Source organism: Copadichromis virginalis, linkage group LG23 (genome assembly GCF_057382275.1).
Source record: "Copadichromis virginalis isolate Kocher_CV1m ecotype Utaka linkage group LG23, C_Virginalis_male_GT1.1, whole genome shotgun sequence".
Taxonomy (NCBI): Eukaryota; Metazoa; Chordata; class Actinopteri; order Cichliformes; family Cichlidae; genus Copadichromis; species Copadichromis virginalis.
In genome coordinates, this window is record NC_140639.1 from 52,318,039 (window position 1) to 52,341,710 (window position 23,672).

The following is a 23,672-nucleotide window of genomic DNA, read 5'->3' on the forward strand; positions in this document are numbered from 1 at the left end:
ACAGCAGGAGCTCAAACAACTTTGCAAGATTTGAGAAGCGTCCCACAGAGCAACAGTACAGCCTGCGCTCCGGATCACCGTCTGTCATTCAGCAGGTGAGTAACACTTCCGTCTGTCTGCAGGAGCAAATGTGCGGATACTCGAACTCTGTTCATTTATCTGCAGGTTAGAAGTAAAACTCAAAGGCAAAAGTTATTTGCTACTAAAACTCCTCTGTTAGAGGATGGAGACCAGTAACAACAACAACAACAACAATAAATAACAACAATACATTTATAGCAGTTTGGATAAAGCCACACATTAAAGATAAATGTTCCCGCATGCAGACACACAGTCCTGAACACTGACTGAGGAAAGGACGGTCCTCTGACAACAACAACCTGACGTGATGCGTGATGTTGCGTGCTCGCCGTGTGGAAACTACAGTATGGAGAAGATGGGTGACAACATGCACATGGAATAGAATAGAATAGAATAGAATAGAATAGACCTTTGTTGTCATTGAACATGTGCCAACAAAATTGTAGAAATGCTTCACCAACGTGTTCTTACCCTGTTGATCTTTGCAGGTTACTTGGATAAGAAAAAACAATATTGATCATTTTTAGAATAAAGATTTCGAGATTTTTAAGGAGTGGCAGATGTTTTTAAAACGATTGCATAATTGGCACTTAAGCTGTGAGCGCAGTGCCAAAACTCTCTGTCCTAAATCACTCAGGGTGAGGAAGTGAGGTGTGAAGAGCGCACACAGCAAGCCACGTCTGGCTGAAGAATCTGTAACGAATACAAGTGAAATGTCCTATGAATGAATCCGTGTTAGTGCGTTCGATTAATCTCCATGTGATAATGTGCTACTAAGTAACTGGAACGTCTCGTCATCTGATTTGTGATGCTGTGTTTTCTGACCACAGTCCTGTGTTGTTTGAAGTTCCTCTTGCCTGTGCCTCAGTTAAAACTCGCGCTGCTGCTCAGCGCTGTCGTGTTTTTAACTCCTCCACTGCTGAACACTTTTCAACAGTCTTTGACCAGATCTGTAAGATCCCGGATTTTTTATGTAGCCAGACTGAGGAACTGAGCTCATGGTTTTATTCTACCTGTTGGACTGCTTTGGACACTGTGGCTCCATTAAAATCCAGACTGCCTAAAACTAAATCTGAGCCCTGGCTGAACGACTTGACCCGAGCTGTCAGACGCGACTGCCGTCGAGCTGAGCGCAAGTGGAAAAAGGACAAACTACAAGTGTCATTCCAGATGCTGAAGGACTGTTGGCGTCGATATCAAAGAACTGTAAAAGATGCCAAAAGAAAACACTTATCTGACATTATTTTGTCAAACTGCCATAACCCATGTGTTTTATTTAATACTATTAACTCTGTTCTTAATGCACCATATACTGACTGTATTGAGCCCTCATCAGAAGCCTGTGAAAATTTTTTACACTTTTTTATCGAGAAGGTCTCCTCCACAAGGGCTCAAATCTCTCCTCATGCTCACGACCTCTCAGTCTCTGTTTCCTGCTCTGCTGTCTTTGACAGGTTTGAGCCTGTGACTCTTTCCTTTTTAAAGGAGACTGTTGGTCATCTTAAGCCTGCAGGGTCTCCAAATGATGCTGTCCCTCCTCGACTTTTAAAAGAGGTGTTACCTACAGTTGGTCCTTTGGTGCTTGAGCTGGTAAACCATAGTCTGATGTCAGGTGTTGTCCCTAAAGATTTTAAACATGCAGTAGTCAAACCCCTGATTAAAAAACCTGCTCTTGATCCTATGGTTCTTGCAAATTACAGGCCTATCTCCAAACTACCTTTTCTTTCCAAAATTCTTGAAAAGGTAGTTTACAACAAAATAATGGCCTTCCTGGAAAAGCAAAATGTTTTAGAGGTTTTCCAATCTGGTTTTAAACCCTTTCATAGCACTGAATCAGCCCTTTTAAAAGTTTTTAATGACATATTTTTAGCGACTGATGCTGGGGACTGTGTTGTTCTTGTGCTTTTAGATTTGACAGCTGCGTTTGATACCGTGGATCATGCCATTTTATTCTCTCGTTTGGAGCACTGGGTGGGCATTAGGGGCACAGCACTGGAGTGGTTCAGGTCCTACTTGACGGGGCGAACTTTTTGTGTCAGCCTTGGTGACTATGCGTCGTCCTCCGCTCCCCTCTTGTGTGGTGTCCCACAGGGCTCAGTTCTAGGCCCCCTCCTCTTCTCTTTATATCTGCTTCCTCTTGGTTCTGTACTGAGAAAGCACGGCATTGCTTTCCACTTTTATGCTGATGACTGTCAGATCTATGTCCCTCTAAAGAAAAAAGGCAGATACCTTACACAGCCATTACTTCAGTGTCTCGATGACATTAAGGCTTGGATGTCTGTTAACTTTTTAAAATTCAATGATAAAAAGACAGAGGTGATGGTTTTTGGCAGCCCCACTGAGACCCCCAATGTGTATGTAGATTCCCTGGCACAGTATGTTAAGCCAACTGTCACAAACCTGGGGGTCAAAGTGGACTGTGATCTAAAGTTTGATAATCAAATTAAGGCCGTGGTAAAATCTAGCTTCTTTCACCTCAGGCAGCTGGCAAAAATAAAGCCAATTCTTTCACGGCAGCACTTTGAGACAGTGATCCACGCCTTTGTTAGCACTCGGCTGGATTACTGTAATGCACTTTATATAGGGGTCAGTGCATTATATATTAGTCATCTACAGAGGGTGCAAAATGCCGCAGCTCGTCTTTTAACTGGCACTCGAAAGTTTGAGCACATTTCCCCTGTTTTAGCTTCACTTCACTGGCTGCCCATTTCTTTTAGGATTCATTTTAAAATTCTTTTATTTACTTTTAAAGCTCTCCATGGCCTAGCTCCATCTTATCTCTCTGAGCTGCTACAGCCTTATACACCCACCCGCTCTCTCAGGTCAGCTGATCAGCTGCTCCTGAAGATACCCAGGACTGGGCGTAAACTTAGAGGAGATCGTGCTTTTGCTGTAGCAGCTCCCAAACGGTGGAACGAGCTTCCTTTAGAGATTAGACAGGCCACTTCTTTATCTGTTTTTAAGTCACTCTTGAAAACCCACCTCTTTACCTTGGCCTTTGACACCACGTGAGATGTTGGTTTTTTATTTTTATTTTAGTTGTTTTTAGGTGATTCGATGCTGTTTTATCTTGTTTTTGCTTTAACATAGGGCTGTTTTAATTTTATGTCTTATGTGTTTTATTTATTTAATTTGCTGTTTTTTGTTATTCTATTGTTTTAACTTATTTTCTGTACAGCACTTTGTTCCTGTGCTGGGTATTTTAAAGTGCTTTATAAATAAAATTGGATTGGATTGGATCTGATGGCAAATGATGTTAGGTCTGCTTTCACACACATTGCAGTTTGTAATAATAAACAGTGGTCAGAGATTTCCATCAAAACCACATTGATTTCCCTTCAGGCTCCTTCGAACTGCCTCACTGTTTTAAGAGGCAAATGTGCGTGAAGCCTGAGCTTACACTGATTTTGGATGGGACGAGACTCTCCCTGCTCAGGGCTGCAGTTTTTTGAGCCACTAGTTTTTGCTGCTCTTGGCAGAATGCGAGTTATTGCTGCAAACTGACTGCATCATAATATATAAATTATAGCACAGTAGATCCTGCCCTTTAGCCTATAAAATCAAATGCATGTTATTTTAAGATAAGATACCTTTATTAATCCCACAGGTGGGAATTTTTGTTAATATTTAAATATTATATGTAAATGTCCTGATTACTTATTTAACTGCTTTGATCTAGTGGAATGTCTTCCTTCCTCCTTGTTTAGGATTTCTGTGACGCAGTAAAATTCCCTCCATCCATCACTTACCCCACGAGACCTGAGGTAAAAATTAATTTATGATAATCACACAATTCTCACTAATTGAACTGAATGCAAATATGCATTTATAATGAACAGTTACATGATCTGCACAACTTTGCTTATTATGTTGTTGTTTTCATGAATGACCGGAGGGTCTGTCCCAGTGAATCATGGGACAGCATTTTCTCCTCTCTATTAAGAAAAGATGGCCCAGTGTATGCTGCTCCAACAGAGCTGATATAGGAAGCACCAAAGCTCCTTTCCTCAGTATTTGGGGAATTGGAGCATCTCTTATTATGGCGACTACACTACCTCTGGTCATCACTCTCATTTAGGAACATTTCTAATCAAAGTGGATCATTGGGACTCGTGGCGTTACTGTCACGGCTGGCGGGGTGAGCCGTGTGGTGTAGGAGGAAAAGGACCCAAAATGCAGGCAGTTGACTGGTGATGAGAGTGATGTTTTATTTACAGAAGTGGAGCGACTTGAACAGGCAGTGAGAAAAGACGAATGACTGAAAACCTAGACTGGGAAAACTAAATGACAAACCTGAGCATGAACCGGGGAGCAGGTAATGCAGCAAGCCGTTGTTACACCAAGAAACACAGACGATCCGACGATGAACAGAAGCCAACACACACTATAAATACACACTAGGTAATGAGGAGATGACATGCAGGAGTGGACACAGCTGACACTAATGGACATGATGAGAAGCAGACATACAAAGTAAAACCGGAAACACACAGACTGTTTTACAACAAAACGCAGGGACCTGAACGGAGCACAGAGGGGAGACACAGGTAGGGATAATAGACACGACAACCAACCCAAAGAATTAATACCAAACACAAGATGAACCCAAAAAGAAACACAAAACGTGTTTTTTTTCTTTTTTTGGGGGGGGGGTACAAATGACTGAAAGATTAATAGGCTCTGTTTTGAGTTTTGTTCAAAAAAGAATGACTTCATATAAGGAAAAATAAATATCACATGTGCAGGACACCTTAAACTAGTTTTTTAATTAAGCAGCGAGGCAGAACAAAGTCGGGCTGTATCAAGACATGAGGACTAAACCCCAATTCAACCAGACCCAGAACTGATCCAGAATTAAAACAGGACTACAACAGTTCAAAATCAGGACTACTGAGGACTTAACCAAGACAGAACCAGAATCAGAACTAGATGATAGCAGCACTAAAAATCATCATAGACCTGCACTACACTTATTTTTTAATTCTACCAAAGTCCAATATTTAGATTGAGAAAAGTTTATATAATTATTTATCCTTGTTGTGCAAACAAGCTGCAAAACTTAATAAATGTAGAATTTGAAAAATAGCAAACCTAAAAAGAAACACTAGGTACGAGATACATGAGGACCTGTGATACGGTGATACTTGTGGTAAACAACCATTTGACTAACATGTGTGTCTCACCTGCTCTTGTTCATCTGTTCTGTCCTCATTCTCTCTCTCCCTCTCTGCTCCTCTCTCTCTCTTTGTGCTGACAATCATCAAATATACAGTTGAAACCACATATTTACTCTTCAGATAAAAACACTTTTTTAATTGTAACATCAAATCAGACTAAATGTTTATTTTTTTTTAGATTGATAAATATAAAAACATATTTGTTAACTTTCTATCTGTATTTCTTAATTGCAATTGTATTCAAACTGAGCCACACTTATGGAGCTCCACAGTTCTGTTCCTGGTGTTTTGTTGACATCTCCTGATGTTCCCATGTCACAGAAACAGGCTCTGTGTTTTGCCTTATATGCATCCACAGCTGTGCCACCAGTTTACTCACATGGACTCTACTAACCTACTAACCTACCTGTTTAAGATTAGGCTGTGGCTGCTTTAAGTGTGAGGACACCATTTCCACCATGGTTTCTAAGCACTGATCCAGACAGTTCAAGTTTCCCGTGTTTCTAAAATTAAGGAACTAAGCGTGTAAATGTAAAAAAGTAATAAAAATATAATGTAAAGCAGTAAAAGGAGTTAGTAGCTTTTTCTCAGCTTTCTTGCCAGCCCGTTCTCACTCCCGAGGCATAACATGCCGACGTTTTGTCACATCCCGCGGCGTTCCTGAGGAACGTGAAAGGAGACCTTTGGTCCTTCTTATGGTACACAGAGGGTTATGAAATCCAGTGCAATGACGCTCCCGCGTGTTTAGGGCCCTGTATTCCAGCCCTAAACATGACCTTATCCCCGACCTTAACCAGGACTTTAATGATGTTAAATAGTGTGTTTGTAAGCGATTTGAAGAAAAAGAGCGAACATGTGTAGATTGAGTCCAGACTGTTCTCATATTTCCTCATTTTTCCGAGGTCGTCATTTAGGAACGTGGTGGGTAGGTGAAAACGTAATATGTTGACGATGTGTCACCTAGCGTAAAATGTTCCGCTTTGGGAGTGAGAACGTGTTGCTAATGCTGCCTGTAACAGTCTTCATTGTCAACCTTTCACTCGACCGTGTGCTGGAATCATAACCAGTTTGTATTATTCATGATTAAAAGCACTAGAAGAAGACACGAGTACAGTCCGTGGTTAATGACTTCACCACGGTTTGTGAAATGCTTGTGAAAATGTTACTGTAGCGTCAAAGCTATGGTCAACTATGGTCAGTTAAATTATATTCATCGGTAACTGACAGCGACTGACGGACGCTTCAGAGTCATTGATGGGAAACTCCAGAATACTACTGGCTGTAATACAGGTACCTGTCAGTGTATCTTTACACTACAATTACATGTGGTTTGATTTTTCTTCCAGTGTTTCTGCTCTGACAGCATGAAGTCCACGTGGCCACTGTCCTCTCTGTTGCTGCTGCTCTTAGAGGTGAACAGTGCTTCTCTGCAGGAGACCAACAGGCCTAATTTTGTCCTGATAATGGTGGATGACCTGGGAATTGGAGACCTCGGCTGTTATGGCAATAACTCACTGAGGTAAGAACATGTTGCTTCTCACTGACGCTGGTGAAGCTTAAGTGTAATTTGGCTACTGGTTCTTAGAGACGTGATTGGCAGAAATGGGGGGAAGCTGCTACTCCCAGAACTCTTTCATTTGACCTCCTGTTATTGTAGGCCGTTTTGTTCCCATACTGGAGTGAATATCTTTGATTGTGGCTCTGTTGATTGTTCACTGTTCAACTGTTCACAGTTGTCTGGGGGGGGGGGGGGGTTAGACTACTGAATCTGTAGATAAACAGGACAGCAGGCTGCAGAGAGGGTAGAAGAGCACAACATGTTCCTCTGATATTTTGGATATACACTACAGGAAGCCCAGTAGAGGAGAGAGGACTCATAAAAGACTGGCAAATATAACCAGAAACAAACTAATTGAAAGAATATTCACAAACACTGGACCCACAGACCCAGGACCATGACAGGAGATATTATCATTTGGGATTACTTCACTGTATTGGATGCTGGGCAAACAACATAAATTCAGCATTTATTGCTTTATTTAATGCTACATTTAGCATTTATTATACTAAAGTGACGCTACCCAAGAATATCCGCTAATATGAAGCCTATGTGAGCTAAGTACAAAAATCAAGGGAACTTTTTTAAAAGATATTTTCAGATCAATCTCAAACTACCTCTGTCTCAATGTACTACTCTAAAATTCTCCTTTGACTTAATTGGGGCCGACTAATTGAGAATAAAGATTTCTTTGTCTGTTCATTTGTTTCTTGTCCTGTTTCCTGTTGTGGCCTCTGTGTGAAGAGCCTTTCGTCGAGCTTGGTTTTACTCAAGGTCTCTTCCTGTCGAGTGCTGCCCATTGGGGAGTTTTGGCTTGTAGGGGCAATATTATTATAGATGACTGCTGTTGAGCAGTTATTATTGCATCCAAGTGCAATAATAAAAATACATACATGCCATTTTATATTTGTTGAATGAGATTTTATTCCTGTGCTCTTGTTTCCATGCAGTAAGTTTTATTTGTCGAGGTTCTCTTTCTGATATTTCTTTCTGTCTTGCTACAGTAAAGGTGAGTGGAATTTTAATAGAGCTTTAATTCTGCAAAGACGTCGGTGCTTTCAAATATTTACGTTCATCTCCAGTGTTTGAGTAGATTCAGAATGATCACAGCGGCGTGTCCCGGTTAGTTTTGTTTACTGATTTTTATCTAAGTCATAGTTTTTCTTTGATAAGACCTTTTTTATGAAACAGGGACACTGATTTTGTAAAATAACAGTAAAGTGGTGATTTGTGATTGATTGGAAAATTTGGGCATTAAGAACTGAGCAAGAGATTCTTGGGCAACAGCTGGAGATAAGTTGCTTTAACTTTATTTCAGGCATTGACAAGTCTGACATATTTTGCTTTGATGAGAAACCTGTTCTGTAATTGCTGATGATGTGATTTGCAGGACCCCCAATATTGACCAGCTGGCAAAGGAAGGGGTGAAGCTGACCCACCACATTGCTGCAGCCAGCCTCTGCACTCCCAGCAGGGCAGCGTTTCTCACCGGACGATACCCAGTGCGATCAGGCCAGTTAAAAGCTGCAGACAGAAACAAGCTTCCCCGACAGGAGCAGTGCTCAATGTTGGCCTGGTGGAGAAGTTTCCAGAATACAGGAGCGTTAAACACCTTTAACAGAGGCCATTCATTTAGTGAATTATTTAAGATCGCTTTGAGCCCAATTACAATAAAACTGTCTATAAAACTCTTTATGCACATTGTTGTGAATTGAGTCATTTTTTTATGCATGCTGAAGTCACACGTTTGTTTTTGTTTTTCTTTCTTTCCAGGTATCGCTGGTTATATCAGACCAGGTGACTTTTTATTTAATGCAGCATCTGGAGGTCTCCCCAGCCAGGAGATTACGTTTGCCAAGGTTGTCAAACAACAAGGCTACGAGACTGCTCTCATAGGTATGATGCATGAATCTTATGTGTCTTATTAGCAAAAACAACAAAAAGCTTGTCAGACCCTTACACATCTGTTAGGAATGAATATGAATATGTGGAAACGCTGAAAAAGCATTATGTCACCAAGAAACATGTTTAGAAGCTGACATTATAAGTGCTGTACTTTGGTGTGATTTGTCTGATGTAGCGTCTAAGCTGGTGACTCTGTGAACTTACCAGTGCAGCTGTTTTAGACACGGCGTGAAAGAAATGAGCAATGTATACCGTGGATAGGCATTTCATTGGCAGACTCCCAGTGTCATTGGGAGTCTAACCATTGGTACACTGGTCACACTGCAGTGCAGTCCTGCTTACCTTCGACTTAGTGATTTGGAACAAGGTTTCTAACATCTGCAGTTTAGATTGCGTTGCTGATATGACTTAATGATGACAATTATGTTGCTGTGTTTGTAGACAGGTCTTAGTACAGAGACTTGATTTTTCCATCCTTCCCTGTGAATCAGATTTTTGTGTATTATTAGTTTAAATTCTGTTTGTGTGTATAGAGCTTGAGATCGTGACAGCACAGTGCATTTACAGGTACAAGCCAGTGCATTTTTTTATTCCCTCTGGTGTAAAGTCTCTGCCAAATCAAACATGTCAATCATTAAGAGTAAGATTTCCACACTGTGGGGGGCCCAGGTTAATGATAACTGCCTTTGGTGCTGTTGGCCAACAGTGTGCTGATGGAAGGAGACCAAGTGGAAGAGAAGCAAAGCCAGGAGCACGGCAGCTTGATTCACACTTTCTACATGGAATATAATAATAATAATGGATTGGATTTATATAGCGCTTTTCAAGGCACCCAAAGCGCTTTACAATGCCACTATTCATTCACTCTCACATTCACACACTGGTGGAGGCAGCTACAGTTGTAGCCACAGCTGCCCTGGGGCAGACTGACAGAAGCGAGGCTGCCATATCGCGCCATCGGCCCCTCTGGCCAACACCAGTAGGCAGTAGGTGAAGCGTGTTGCCCAAGGACACAACGACCAGGACAGAGGCTGGGGATCGAACCGGCGACCTTCCGGTTAAGGATGCGCTTCCCAACCCCCTGAGCCACGGTGAAAGAAATAGTGTCGTGGTAATCTTTACTTTTATGTGAATAGTGTTTTGCAGGTGAAGAGAGGGTCAGACAAGATCATGAGTCTGAAGCTAGAAATCAAAAGGATGACGTTGAATGTTGCCAGCATGGTAACTGAAGCAGAATTTAATGGACATGTGTGGCGTCTTCTTTTTGAGGTCTTTACCTTACAATATAAAGCACCTTGAAGCAACTGTTGTGATTTTGTGCTATATAAATAAAAGTGAATTGAATTGAAGGAGAGAAATGGACCGATGGTGTGGATTAGAGCAGGGTGATATGGCCAAAAATATTTATCACGATATATATTTGAAAATTTGCGATAACGATATAACTGACGATATAATTGATGCGAGACAAAATACAACTCCACAACATTACTAGCGCAAAAAGACAACCTTCCATTTATTTTCACTTAAACAAGAAGCTGGTTTTTATGTACATTAAAGCTTTATAAAAATGTAACAGTGCAAATGCAAATTCCTTGCTGAAAGTTTAACCAAAAGGCATTTCCAGTAGAAATGGGCTGACATATCCTGAGCATAACCATGTATAATATCCACTGAAGTTAAAAAGAGGTGCTTTGCAACATTAAACTGCAGTGTGCAGTACGCATTTGTCGGACCATAAGGTGCACGGGATTATAAGGCACATTAAGTGAAACAAAGCAGTCAGATAAATCAAACTTTATTAAACTCATTCTTCTTGCTTCCTCCACTTCTGTACCATTGATTCATTAATGTTGAATTCTCTGCAGCTGCTCTATTCCCATGTTGTTGCAGTATATTAATGACTAACCTGGTATTGTGGATGGATTATCTCAGTTGTTCTCCTGACTGAAGTTTGGTCCGTTTACAGCATCCTGCCATGCGATTGCATTTGTCTCTAACCATGAGGAACCCTCACGTTAACTTTTATAAGTGGAAAAGTGTTAGTGTTCGTCCTCCAGCTTCACTGTTTATGTTATGCTAACATAGCTGTGTCGCTAGCGATCACGTAGCACATCATTATATACCAGGTAGCCCAACTTCAGTAACCCTACAAACGTCACTGCTGTTTAGTTTCCTGTCTTCATTTATGTTGGAAGTGATAGCAGAGCTGTACGTTTGATTTTTTTTCAGAAATCTCTCAGTCAGAACATGCTATATCATGCTTAGGTAACTAGCGAAACTAGCGAGCTAACTTCCGCTAGCTTCCTGCTAACTTCTAACTCCGTTAAATGTAATAACTTTTGTTTTCATGGATGCCTGGAAGTTAAACTTCATAGTTACACCTCGTAAAGCAGCAATGCTGATCGTTTTATTAAAGATGAAAGAATTTAGACAGTTTTTAACTCTCAGTGATGCTGCAGTGTTCGTTTGACCTGAAGCATACGGAGTTTAGGACCCAGATTACTCCCAGATTTAAGAGCATCTTAGTCCGACAAATATGACAATAACGACGGCCGCTTGCATGTTCTGCAAAAAAATGTGCTTTGTCGTGTATCTGACGGACAAACACCAAACCAGTTCCACATCACTGAAGTTGCACCATTTTTACAAACCAATTCTGGTTCATTTGTTTCACTCAACAATCGGCCATGTGCGTATGAAAACAAAGGCACTGCGCATGCGCGTTTTACTCCCATTCTATCGCGATATTTCATTTTCCTATCGTTGCCTAACATTATACCGGTATTACCGTGAACGGTATAATATGGCCCAGCCCTAGTGTGGATTTTGCAAATAGGATGGAATGGCTGAATGCGGAAGTGCAGAGGTTAAGAAAGGAGGAAGTGAGGGCAGCTATGAAGGTGTATGAAGAGTGAAAAGGTGGTTGGTTGGAGATGTGTAGGAGACAGGGCAGTGGACCTTTGACTGTTTAACAGTCACAGAGAGTGAGAAGATGCCTGAGAAATGGAGAGTTTTGCAGAACAAGGGTTGTGTGCACAGATGTAGTAACTACAGAGCTTTAATGCTGATGAGCCATACCATGAAGTTGTCACGGTCTGGCTGGGGCAGACCGTATGTGTTGCAGAGGAGGACTCAAACGCAGACCAAAACGTGGTGTGGATTAACAAAACAAGCCGTTTATTGAGGCTAGCAACGAGGGTACAAAATAATAGGGCATCGGTGAAAACTAAACAATAACCTAAACTGGGTGAACTAATAACAAAACATGAAAAACCTTAACCATAGTGAAGTGACATGGGTACCTGGAGATGAGACATGGATGAGCAGTACAACAGACGAATACAACGGACGACCTGACAAAGAATGACTGAGAACACACAGACTAAATGGACACAGGAGGATAATGAGGGAAGTGGCAACACATGGGAACCCAGCTGACACATGAACATAATTACGTCACAGGGGGAGAGTAACTGAACATGATGAACACAGACACACCAGACCTCTTCACAATAAAACAGGAAACACAGTGAGATATAGACATGACAACCTGAACTGACAACATAAGCCACAGACATGAAATACATGAAAAGCAGGGGAGACTTAACATAGTGGGAACACGAGGGGTAAAATTAACTGGAAACAACTAGGCATGATAACGATGAACTTAGGAAACCTGAAGGCTACATAAACTAAACACAAAACGCTGGGTCAGCAGACCCAGGATCATGACAGAAGTACACTATGGGAAAGACTGGTTGAAGCCAGGTTAAGGAGAGAGGTGGTGAATGCCCCAGATCCCCTAGGCTCTGTCTTGAGGTATCCTGAGGTAGATGCTGAACCCTGAGTTGACCCCAGTGCCTGTGAGTGTGTGAACATGCGGGTAAAAGTGCTTAGGCACAGAAAAAGCTGGTGTATGAATGCAGACAGCAGGAAGGTGCTATGTAAGCGCCAGTCTATTAAGTACAGCTTTAAATGTTATGTCAGACAAGTTGAATAAAGAGGTCTTTGGCCGAGTGTCTCGTGTGCTCATCACAGACAGTTTTGAGCGTTATTAGCAGCTCACACTGATGTCAATATTTATACCCGTAACCGTAGTGAGATTTGTTTGTTATAGGAAGTGTACAGTTTACTCTTTTATTGTGGCTTCGAGCTTAATCGCGTTTCTACTTTCTGAGTTTTTGTTTCTTCTTCTTGTCTGCAGGAAAATGGCACCTGGGCCTGAACTGTGAGAGCCGTGACGATCACTGCCACCACCCTAACAACCACGGCTTCAATTATTTCTTCGGTATCCCTCTGACTAACCTGAAGGACTGCCAGCCTGGACATGGCACCATTTTCCACTTCCATAAAAATTTGCCATACAGAACAATGGGCATCGTTTTGCTCACTGCAGTTGTGCTGCACTACAGAGGGGTCATCGGCAGAAGGTTGATCCTGAGCTTGATGTTTCTGTTGCTTTTGGTCACTGGTTTGCCAGTAGCGTTCATCATGGCTGTCCCATACTTAAACTGTGTTCTCCTGAGGGACCACAGCATTGTGGAGCAGCCATATAAGTCTGAAAACATGACACAGAGGATGGTCCACGAGGCAGTGGACTTCATAGAGCGGTACGTGAAGCTTTCCTGATTCACCTGGATCTGAAAACTCTTGTTGCAATGTTTCATATTCATTGTTTGTTTCTGCAGAACTTCAAACAGGCCTTTCCTGCTCCTTTTCTCTTTCCTCCAAGTCCACACAGCCATCTTTGCTTCAGCCGCTTTCAGAGGAACGAGCCGCCACGGTATCTACGGGGACGCTGTGCAGGAGGTGGACTGGAGTGTGGGTAGGTCATTCTGTCTGTTTAAAGGAAAAGCTGCTTTTCTATGTCTGTCAGTTCATTCAAATCCAGTAAAAAAAGCCCAGAAGCTTCCGACCTCTCCTCTTTGCCCAGTTCAGTCAAATGACACTAAGAAAGAAAGAGCCTTCAGGAATATTCGTTAAAGTGGGAACAGAAGATAAGTGTGTAGTCATAGCAATTACATCTTGTCACGATCTTATCATGTTAGGAGGGTAGGCTCTGTGAAACCCCCCCAGCTTCACCTGCTGCTGCAGAGGAGAGAAGAACCAGTAAGTGAGGCGAGGTGGAAGATGTGAGGAGATCCACTTAAAACCTTGTGGATGGAGAACTGATCTCACTGTGCTTTGTAGTCAAAATAGGAAATATTGTTTATACATTTCTCGTCAAATCATCAGCTCAAATTATTTATCACAAATATATTAGAAAAGATTGAGCTGATTATTTTATAAAACCTGTTAAGACTGTAAATTAGTGCAGCTGTAAGCATTTCATAATATGTTATAACAGCTTTAAATGTACCCATATAGGTTTGCCCCTAATTCAAGTGTTTATCATGACCTGACCTTAGTATACTGCATGTCAGGGAGAAGCCCTAATCAGACAAATCGCTATGAGTCTCACGTGGCGACAGTGGGAAGAAAAACACCTTTTTAAAAGAAAACCTCCAGCAGAGCCAGGCTCAGGAAGCTCAACCATCTGAGCCGACTAGATTGGGGTAAGGATTACTAATAATTAAATGCAATATTGGTGTATAGAGGAGTATAAATAGGAGTGAAGAACTGCATCATCATAACTACTGTACTGACAGGGACTCAAAAGAGAGAGCAGGTTTTCCTGCTTCCCTTCCCTCCTCACATACAAGGTCTTAAATAATCAGGCCCCATCTTATCTTAATGACCTTGTAGTACCATATCACCCTATTAGAGCACTTCGCTCTCGCTCTGCAGGCCTACTTGTTGTTCCTAGAGTATTTAAAAGTAGAATGGGAGGCAGAGCCTTCAGTTTTCAGGCCCCTCTTCTGTGGAACCAGCTTCCAGTTTGGATTCAGGAGACAGACACTATCTCTACTTTCAAGATTAGGCTTCAAACTTTCCTTTTTGCTAAAGCATATAGTTAGGGCTGGACCAGGTGACCCTGAATCCTCCCTTAGTTATGCTGCAATAGACGTAGGCTGCCGGGGATTCCCATGATGCACTGGGAGTTTCTTCTTCACTCACTATGTGTTAATAGGTCTCTCTGTCATTACAATTATAAGTCATTACTTCTCCATCAGCACTCTCAAAGCCAACAGTTTTTCTCTATATTAGGATCTAAAAATAAAGCCCCTTGAAGTGACAGTTGTTTTGATTTGGCGATGTATAAATAAAGTTGAATTGAATTAAAGTGTCTCTTACACAGTATTCTTTGATGTTTTTGGCGACTGAAAAAACTTAATGTCCAGTAGTAATGATGGACATGATCAATACAATCGCTGTGTCAAGGCTGATGGGCACGCTGGACTCAGGAGATAAAAGTTCAGTGTGTTTGTTTACAGTGAAAGTATATTTGCATAAAGACATAATGCAAATAGTGGAATAGTGCTCCAGGGGTCCGGGGGGAAGAGAACCCACATAAAACCGTCCACCTCAGGGTTCGACCCACCACACACCAAGGAGGGGAATCCAGGGAAATGTACAGAAGAAACACTTAGTGTTCGAGGATGTCGGAGGCACCACAAACACAGAAGGTTTAACTCATTGTGTTGTTGAACGGTCCAGTGAAGAGTGGCCTTGATGAGATGAGGACACAAACACACGTGCACAGATAGAGGAGAGAGGCACAGAAAGAAAGCAGAGCAGCCAGCGAGCACTGATCCCTACTTTGACCAATCTAATATAGAAGATGTATTTTTCCTCCTTCTTTAAGCTGCTCCGTTTAGGGGTCACCACAGTTCATCTGCATCCATCCCGCTCTGTCCCTCTGCCTCTGTCACACCCACTGTCCTGCATGACATCATTGACGACAAACACGAACCTCCTCTGAGGTCTTCCTCTTTTCCTCCAGCCTGGCAGCTTTAACACGTGTTGTTTTACAGTTTCTCTTTCTCGTTCTGTTATTCATACTCAAACGGAAAACTGTTTCCAAATAATTACAGACTGGAGTTTGCACTGTGTGTATTCTCAGGTCAGCTCATGGAGACGCTGGACAGACTCAGCTTGAGAGGAAAAACTCTTGTTTACTTGACTTCAGATCATGGGGCGCATCTGGAGGAAATCTCTGCCAGAGGCGATGTCCACGGGGGATCGAACGGAATATATAAAGGTACACCGAGAAGGAAAACGGAAAACTGTTCTTGGTTGTAATGACCTTTCTGCCTGTATACATCAGCAGGATTTTAACCATTTAGTTAATAATTATAATACATTTTGTTTGTGGGTGCCTTTGAAAAAAGCAAAGGTCACGTTACAAAGCATAAAAACAAATAGCGAAAGGATAGAAAACAATTAGAGTCAGTGCTTGAAGAGAGTAAGCCAGTTTGGAATAAGGAAGATATTCCTGATATCAAGAGGAAGTTCATTCCAGAGCCGGGGAACAGATCAGCTCTGCTCTGTGGTGAGACGGCCAGAGGGAACAACAAGGTGAGCGATGAACAAAGACCTAAGAAAGGAGCACAGGTAGGGAGGGACCAGGTTGAAGCAATATTTAGCAAGTGACTGTATAATCTACGGGCAGCCAGTGAAGCTGTTGAAGAACAGGCTCTCTGGAGGGCATGTAAAGCTGGGCATGCGCCGTGCTGGATTTTCTTACAACCAAACGACCGATGATCGGGAGCTGGTCGTGAGGTGATTAATCAATCAATCAAAGCCGGTTACTGATCTAATGAGGGGGCAGCCACATTGTGAATGTGGAGTTTCTGGACTTGACAACCAGGGTGGTGCAGATGGCTAAATGTGTTGAAGAGTTAACTTTGCTGAGTGTGTTTATGTCATTTCACTGCTACAGTATTACGTTTTCTTCCCGGTGACAGCTAAAGAAGTAGATTATGTAAACAGAATATAATAGAGTAGCAATATGTCTGTGCAAGCTCCTTTGACAATAATAGAGTAGCATTTGTACGACATGTTTCGAGTCTTACTGAGCGCTAAAGGTGCTTTACAATATATTACAATACGTACCAGTTATAAGCATTTACATTTAAAAGACTGGCTGTGTTAGAAAATGACCTGCAAGCAAACAGAGAAACAAAGAAATATTTAAGTGGTTTAAAGTGAGTTGCTTTTAGAGTCAGTGCACTGGAATAAACTGCAAGCACGCAGGACTCAGATCATTGCCTCTGAGCTTCGTTCGGTTTCCTTCAGGAAAATTCACAAGTAATTATGAGACAATGAAGCTCTGCTGTTGGATGTGCCGAAAGCTCCATATCTAAAAATGTTAGCAATATTATTCTTCATTTGATTCACATTCACTAGTTTGCAGTGAGCAGACCCGTGTCAGGGATTCTGTTGGGACTCAGCAGGTTTGATTCAAAGAGCAGCTTTTTATAAGGCAGCCACTCGCTGCCCTTTCATCTCTGCAGGAGGCGAGTCTTAAGAAGCCAGTTGTGCCTTTAGTTACTAACCCAGCACTGTTTTCACACTGCACATGCTAAGGCAATGCTTAATGTATAGTACTGCATTAAGCTTTGCCAGCATAGCGCTCAACAGGAATGCAGTTACGCAGACCACTACAACTGTAATACATTCGATTGGTATGTGCTGTAAACACAATATATTGATTTCCACTGGGATTTCAACTTAATGAAGGAAAACGTAATAGCCTGGAGTGTAAGTCTAGCTCATGTTGGTAAAATAGGTGGTTCTGTGCCGTTATGCTCTCTTGTGTTTCAAATGTTGTTTAAGATTTATGAGCTCCAAGTTCAACATGATCAGCTCATTTGTAATCGTGATGCAGAGCACCGCAGACACACCGGCAGAGCAAATGTAGACAATGACAGTACCACCTGTGCAGACGGCTCAGTGGGGATTTGGTGCAGTGCTATCATTTAGGCTTAATTGGTAGCCGGATGAGAATTATTTTCATGACTTCTTGTTCTTTTTTTTCTTTTACCGAGCAGCAGGGAAGTCCACGAATTGGGAGGGAGGAATCAGGGTCCCTGGAATTTTACGTTGGCCTGGGAAAATCCCTGGTGGCAGACAGATAGATGAGCCCACCAGCCACATGGACCTGTTTCCTACTGTGGTGCAGCTGAGTGGAGCTTCAGTCCCAGAGGACAGGTGAGGCTGCACAGCGGTGAGACTGTGCTCCTTCCTTATGTCAGCCTGAAATCTAGGTCACATTTAAAGAAAGGAGAGGCAGTGAGAGCGATTCACAGTGAGGGGAATCCTGGATGTGAGCAGAGGAAACATGTTTTCTAATGAAGAGTGGGGTGTTAAGGTAATCCAGAGGCTTTGATCAGTTGCAGCCACCATTGTAATTCATGTTCACTTTCTGTCTGCAGGGAGATAGATGGTCATGACCTCATGGATTTGCTACAGGGGAGAGCTGGACGTTCCAAGCATGAATTTCTCTTTCACTACTGTAATGCCAACTTGAACGCTGTCAGATGGCATCCCCAAAACAGTAAGTGTGCAACAGAGAAAGATGAAGCCGTATTGATAACCTCTACCGTTTGTTGACAAGTGCAAACACACTTTGCACCAGGTCAGGCAGCATTTTTAACCTAACCTGCAGGGTCAGGTTCAGTCTGTCCAAGTGACACAGCATGTCGACCAGAGAGACCAGATCCATAATCCACTTGAGGTCCGAGAGCTCGAGATAGTCCTTCTCTACCATTAACAGTTTCATGGGCGACTGTGGCTCAGGGGGTTGAGAAGCGTATCTGTCGCCGGTTCGATCCCCGGGCTCTCTGTCCTGGTCGTTGTGTCCTTGGGCAAGACACTTTACCCTACCGCCTACTGGTGTTGGCCAGAGGGGCCGATGGCGCGATATGGCAGCCTCGCTTCTGTCACCAGGGCAGCTGTGGCTACAACTGTAGCTGCCTCCACCAGTGTGAGAATGTGAGAGTGACTGAATAGTGGTATTGTAAAGCGCTTTGGGTGCCTTGAAAAGCGCTATATAAATGCAATCCATTATTATTATTATTATTATTATGGCATCCAAAAGCTCAAAGAAGCGAGAGAGTGCCTGGGTTTATCACAGCCACCTCACAGTGCAGTGCAGCAGCAGGTCACCTGGAAGCCTCGGGTCCAGCTCAGCGATGAGATTCTTGAATTGCATGTGGTTAAGTGCATGTGTGTGGATGCAGTTGATGATTTCCATCACAGGCTTCATGACGTTGTCTAAATTCAGTGATTTAGACGCGAGTTGCTCCCTGTGGATGATGCAGTGGAACCAAACGTGAAGCATGGGGAGGGCACAGAAACAGAAACTCCAAGCTTTGTTTGCAATAATCAAGTATAAATCAAACACAAAACACAGGGTCACACCCATCATGACACTCGCACCTACTGGGAAACTTTGCGGTATTTCCATCTCACGCACATTTGCATTTGATGAAAATACAGTGTTAAACTCAAACGAAGCGAACACGCAGATTAAAAAAACCACAAACTTCAATATAAGAGCTGCATGAAACCAGGCAAAGAGCTGCATGCGGCTCAGGAGCTGCGGGTTGGCCACTTCTGAAATAGATTAATAACAACAACCTTTATTTATAGAGCACATTAAAAGCCTAGGCATACCAAAGTGCTTTACAGAAAAACAATAAAATAATACAGTTAAGAGCATTAATATCAAATATAATAAGAACAGCAGACAATGTTCACAGTAGAAAGCCACTAATAAAATGGACTACAGCACATAGATTATAGCAGACCCAGTGCCGCATGATAGAGAACACCAAGAATGAAGGAATAGTAAAAAGTTAATGCAATAGGTCGCAGTTAACAGTCAGCATTTAACGGGTAAAAAAGGCAAGTTCAAAAAGATAAGTTTTAAGGCGTGCTTTAAAAGAAAAAATAGAATCAGACTCCCGAATGCCAATCGGGAGGCTGTTCCATAACTCAGGTGCAGCAAAGGCAAACGATCGATCGCCTCTAGATTTCAACCGAGATCTGGGCTGAACTAACAATAACTGCGAGGATGACCTTAAAGCCCTGGCAGGGACATAAGGGTTTAAAAGTTCCTTAAGATAGGTTGGTGCAGTATTATTGATAATTTTAAAAGTAAGCAGCAAAATTTTAAATTGAATACGGTATTTGATAGGCAGCCAATGCAGCTCAGCAAGAACCGGAGTAATATGGTCAAACTTCTTGGTTTTAGTTAGAATACGTGCCGCAGCATTCTGAACTGTCTGTAATCTATGTAGAAGGGTAGCATGGAGACCAGAATAGAGTGAGTTACAGTAATCTAGTCTTGACGTTACAAAAGCATGAATGAGCTTTTCTAAGTCATTATACGGGATATAGTGTCTGGCCCTGGAGATGAGACGAAGCTGATAAAAACTAGATCTGACAACAGCAGACACCTGTTTATCAAGTTTAAAGGAGCTGTCAAACAAGACACCCAGATTCCTGACAGTATGAGAGAAAGAACTAGTAAGAAAGCCAAAGGCATCTTGAAGTTTGGCGCGAATAAACTGCGCGTCATGTACCTGGAGTCGAGTATTTTAACCGATGCATGAAACGATACATTTTTAGACATAAGTTGTAACGGCGCCGTTTTCTCTCAAACTTTGAGTCTAAGCTTTATTTTTTAGCACCTGACGGCTCTTTTTTGCTTCTCATCCGTAAACTCTCTGCATGCTCTTTCACGTGATTCAGTTTATTTAGAAAAGTCTCAAAAGGATCTTGAACTTTATTGTGAAAGGTTTATGTGGAAAACAAACAAGCGGACAGCGGAGCCACGATGAAAAACAATGAAAAATATTGCTGTAAACAGTTTATTTTGCGACACCACGAAACAAACGACAGCGTAAAATGAAACGATGGACGCTTTTATATCGTCATCGATATATATGGTTATATCGAACAGCTAGTTGTTAGCACTGTGTGCAGAGTGTGAGGTTAACTGATTATTCTAAATTGTGAATAGGTGTGATTGTGAGTGTGAACGGCTGTCTGCCTGTAAGTGTTAGCTCTGCGACCGAGTGGCGGCCTGTGCAGGGTGTAATTTTGTAATGTACCATATCAGGTCATGAAAAAAGGCAAATGGAAAATGTGTTTCTCTTTGATATTATTTGACAAAACATACATTACACACTTTACAAAAGGTTGATTCTGTTCATCAACCTTTTGATAACATGTGGCTGCTGCAGAGATCCAGTAGGCTGCTCGTCTACAGTTAGGTCCATAACTTGTTGGACAAAGACATCATTTTTTTGTAGTTTTCAAACCATATGTGACTGAAGTATTTCAGCTTTCATTTAAGGCGTTTTACAAACATGCATTAACTGAATTACAGCCACTTTCATGCAGAGATCTAAAATGAATTAGGTAGTTCAATGACAAGCAGTTTCATGACCATGCGAGGTTATTCCCTCATCAAATGTATCAGATGTACAGTGCTGTGCATTTGCCACATCCTGTTTCAGATCATCAAACAAATTTTATATTAGACAAAGACAAAGTAAATACAAAATGCAGTTTCCAAATGATGATTTAGGAGAAAGAAACTAAACCTACGTGGCCATAGCTATTCAAGTAATCCCCCCCTCATGTCGAATCAGCAACTGACTGTGATGAATCCATTTTTATGGAAAGCTGAGTTTAACTGGATACTGTGTGACCTGATGAATCAAGGAGGATAAAAGATCTCAAAAAGTTACACATCATGACACAAAATACACTCTAGAACAGATAAGAACCAAAGTCATTAACATGTATGAGTCTGGAAAACATGACTTTGCAAAGCTATTTTTAACACTTTGGGACAGCAGCAGTAAGGCAGAGAGGGGCGTCCATGGAGAAAATATTGAATTAACAGTTTATAGCTTCTTGCTGTAATTTTAAATAAGAGGCCCAAACACGATGAAGCTAATGTTAGCTTTATTAGGGCGAGCTGTGACGTGCACAGGGCTGTACTCTGCTCAGATTCAGACAAATGCTGCAGAAACCTGATCGAAATCTTGCAGAGCAGCTTTTCAGTTGATAACCAGAAGGATCCACAAACTGAAGGTGGATGCAGTAAATGCCTGACGGAGCGTCTCTCAGGAAGAAAAGCTGCATTTGTTGATGTCCATGGGTTTTAGACTCCAGCTGGTCATTTTCTACAACAGATTTTCATCCAAGCATTAAAATAAAATTGTTAGTTTGTTGAATTAATGCATCTGAAAATGTATAAATGTTGTGCTTCCTGTGGTTTGTAAAAGTCTTACATTTAAGGCTGAAAGTCTGCACTTCAGCACCCTGCTTCATGGAGGGAAAGTGGCACTGAGTGCTTTCATTTATCGTTCTCAGGTAGCTCGGTGTGGAAAGCTTTTTACTTCACTCCAAACTTCTACCCAGAAAACAAGACGGGGTGTTTCCATACACATATCTGCTTTTGCACGCCGGAGTACGTTACCTTCCACGATCCTCCTCTGCTCTTCGATCTCTCAAAGGACCCATCAGAGAGCACACCGCTGACCCCAGACACTGAGCCTGCCTTTCACTCTGTCCTGGCCACAATGAAGGAAGCTGTGAAGATGCATCGGCGCTCACTGAAGCCAGTGGAGAACCAGTTAAGTCACGCGAACCTGATGTGGAAGCCCTGGCTGCAGCCCTGCTGCTCCACAGTCATGCAGCTCTGTCAGTGCCAGCTGTACCAGTAAGCTTCTGTGGAGGCGGCACTGGAAGATCCTTGCTGCTGTTTAGAGTCACACTAATCTGAATATGGACACTTCATATGAACTTCTCAAATCCACGATTAAACCTTTGTTTTGTCCAGGCGCAGTCATCTGTTGCACTGATTTTATGTCACTCGATGTAGTAACACAAGCTTCATATTTAGAAATCTAGTCAGCACACAGGTGGCAATTATAAAATACAATAGACTGGATAACAACAAAGCTGAGCGACTAACACAGTAAAGTTGTCAGCTGTCAAATCAGAAAATATATTATGAGACTTAGACCTCAATACAAGTTCAGAGAATCGTCTTATACAAGTCTAAGAGATACAGTACGAGCTGCAAAGGGGGGGTCATGAATGATTAACAAATGTTGTGATACCCACGATCTGATACTGATTTTCTGGTTTTGTTGAGGCAGCTGAGGTAAAGAAAATGAGACTTGGTTGAACTAGTTTCCAGAGAATATGGTGACCATCTGTGAGCTGAGCAACAGTTTGGACTGTAAACAGAACGTCAGCTAGATTTCAAAAGTGTAGTGTGGTCTGACATGTTTGTATACAGTTCAATTCAGTTTTATTTATACAGCACCAAATCACAACAACATTTGCCTCAAGACGCTTTATACTGTAAGGTCGACCCTACAATAACACAAACGAAACAGAACAAAACCCCAACAATCAGATGACCCCCTATGAGCAGCACTTTGGCGACAGTGAGAAGGAAAAACTCCCTTTTTACAGGAAGAAAGAACCAGGCTCAGGGAGGGGCGGGGCCATCTGCTGTGATTGGTTGGGGTGAGAGGAGGAAGACAGGATAAAGACATGCTGTGGAAGAGAGACAGAGGTTAATAATAACTAATAATTGAATGCAGAGTATGAACATGATGTCAACTGTGACTGAAGTAGAAACTCCCAGTGCATCATGGGAATCCCCCGGCAGCCTACGTCTATTGCAGCATAACTAAGGGAGGATTCAGGGTCACCTGGTCCAGCCCTAACTATATGCTTTAGCAAAAAGGAAAGTTTGAAGCCTAATCTTGAAAGTAGAGATAGTGTCTGTCTCCTGAATCCAAACTGGAAGCTGGTTCCACAGAAGAGGGGCCTGAAAACTGAAGGCTCTGCCTCCCATTCTACTTTTAAATACTCTAGGAACAACAAGTAGGCCTGCAGAGCGAGAGCGAAGTGCTCTAATAGGGTGATATGGTACTACAAGGTCATTAAGATAAGATGGGGCCTGATTATTTAAGACCTTGTATGTGAGGAGCAGGATTTTGAATTCTGGATTTAACAGGAAGCCAAAA

General features: G+C 42.1%; 1 protein-coding gene across 2 annotated transcripts; it reads left to right on the forward strand.

Annotated features, from left to right (window-relative positions):
- Positions 1–22,465, forward strand: LOC146682248 (steryl-sulfatase-like). Of its 2 annotated transcripts, XM_085448617.1 has the most exons (11): positions 1–95; positions 3,789–3,845; positions 6,605–6,777; positions 8,207–8,328; positions 8,590–8,712; positions 12,929–13,334; positions 13,413–13,549; positions 15,728–15,865; positions 17,658–17,817; positions 18,042–18,163; positions 22,000–22,465. In XM_085448617.1, exons 3-11 carry the CDS (start codon positions 6,623–6,625, stop codon positions 22,350–22,352), a joined length of 1,716 nt encoding a protein of 571 aa, XP_085304743.1. In that variant the 5' UTR covers positions 1–95; positions 3,789–3,845; positions 6,605–6,622; the 3' UTR covers positions 22,353–22,465. The 2 variants fall into 2 exon arrangements, with proteins under 2 accessions (XP_085304743.1, XP_085304744.1); XM_085448618.1 differs by lacking the exon at positions 3,789–3,845.
- Positions 22,466–23,672: the final 1,207 nt, after the last annotated feature.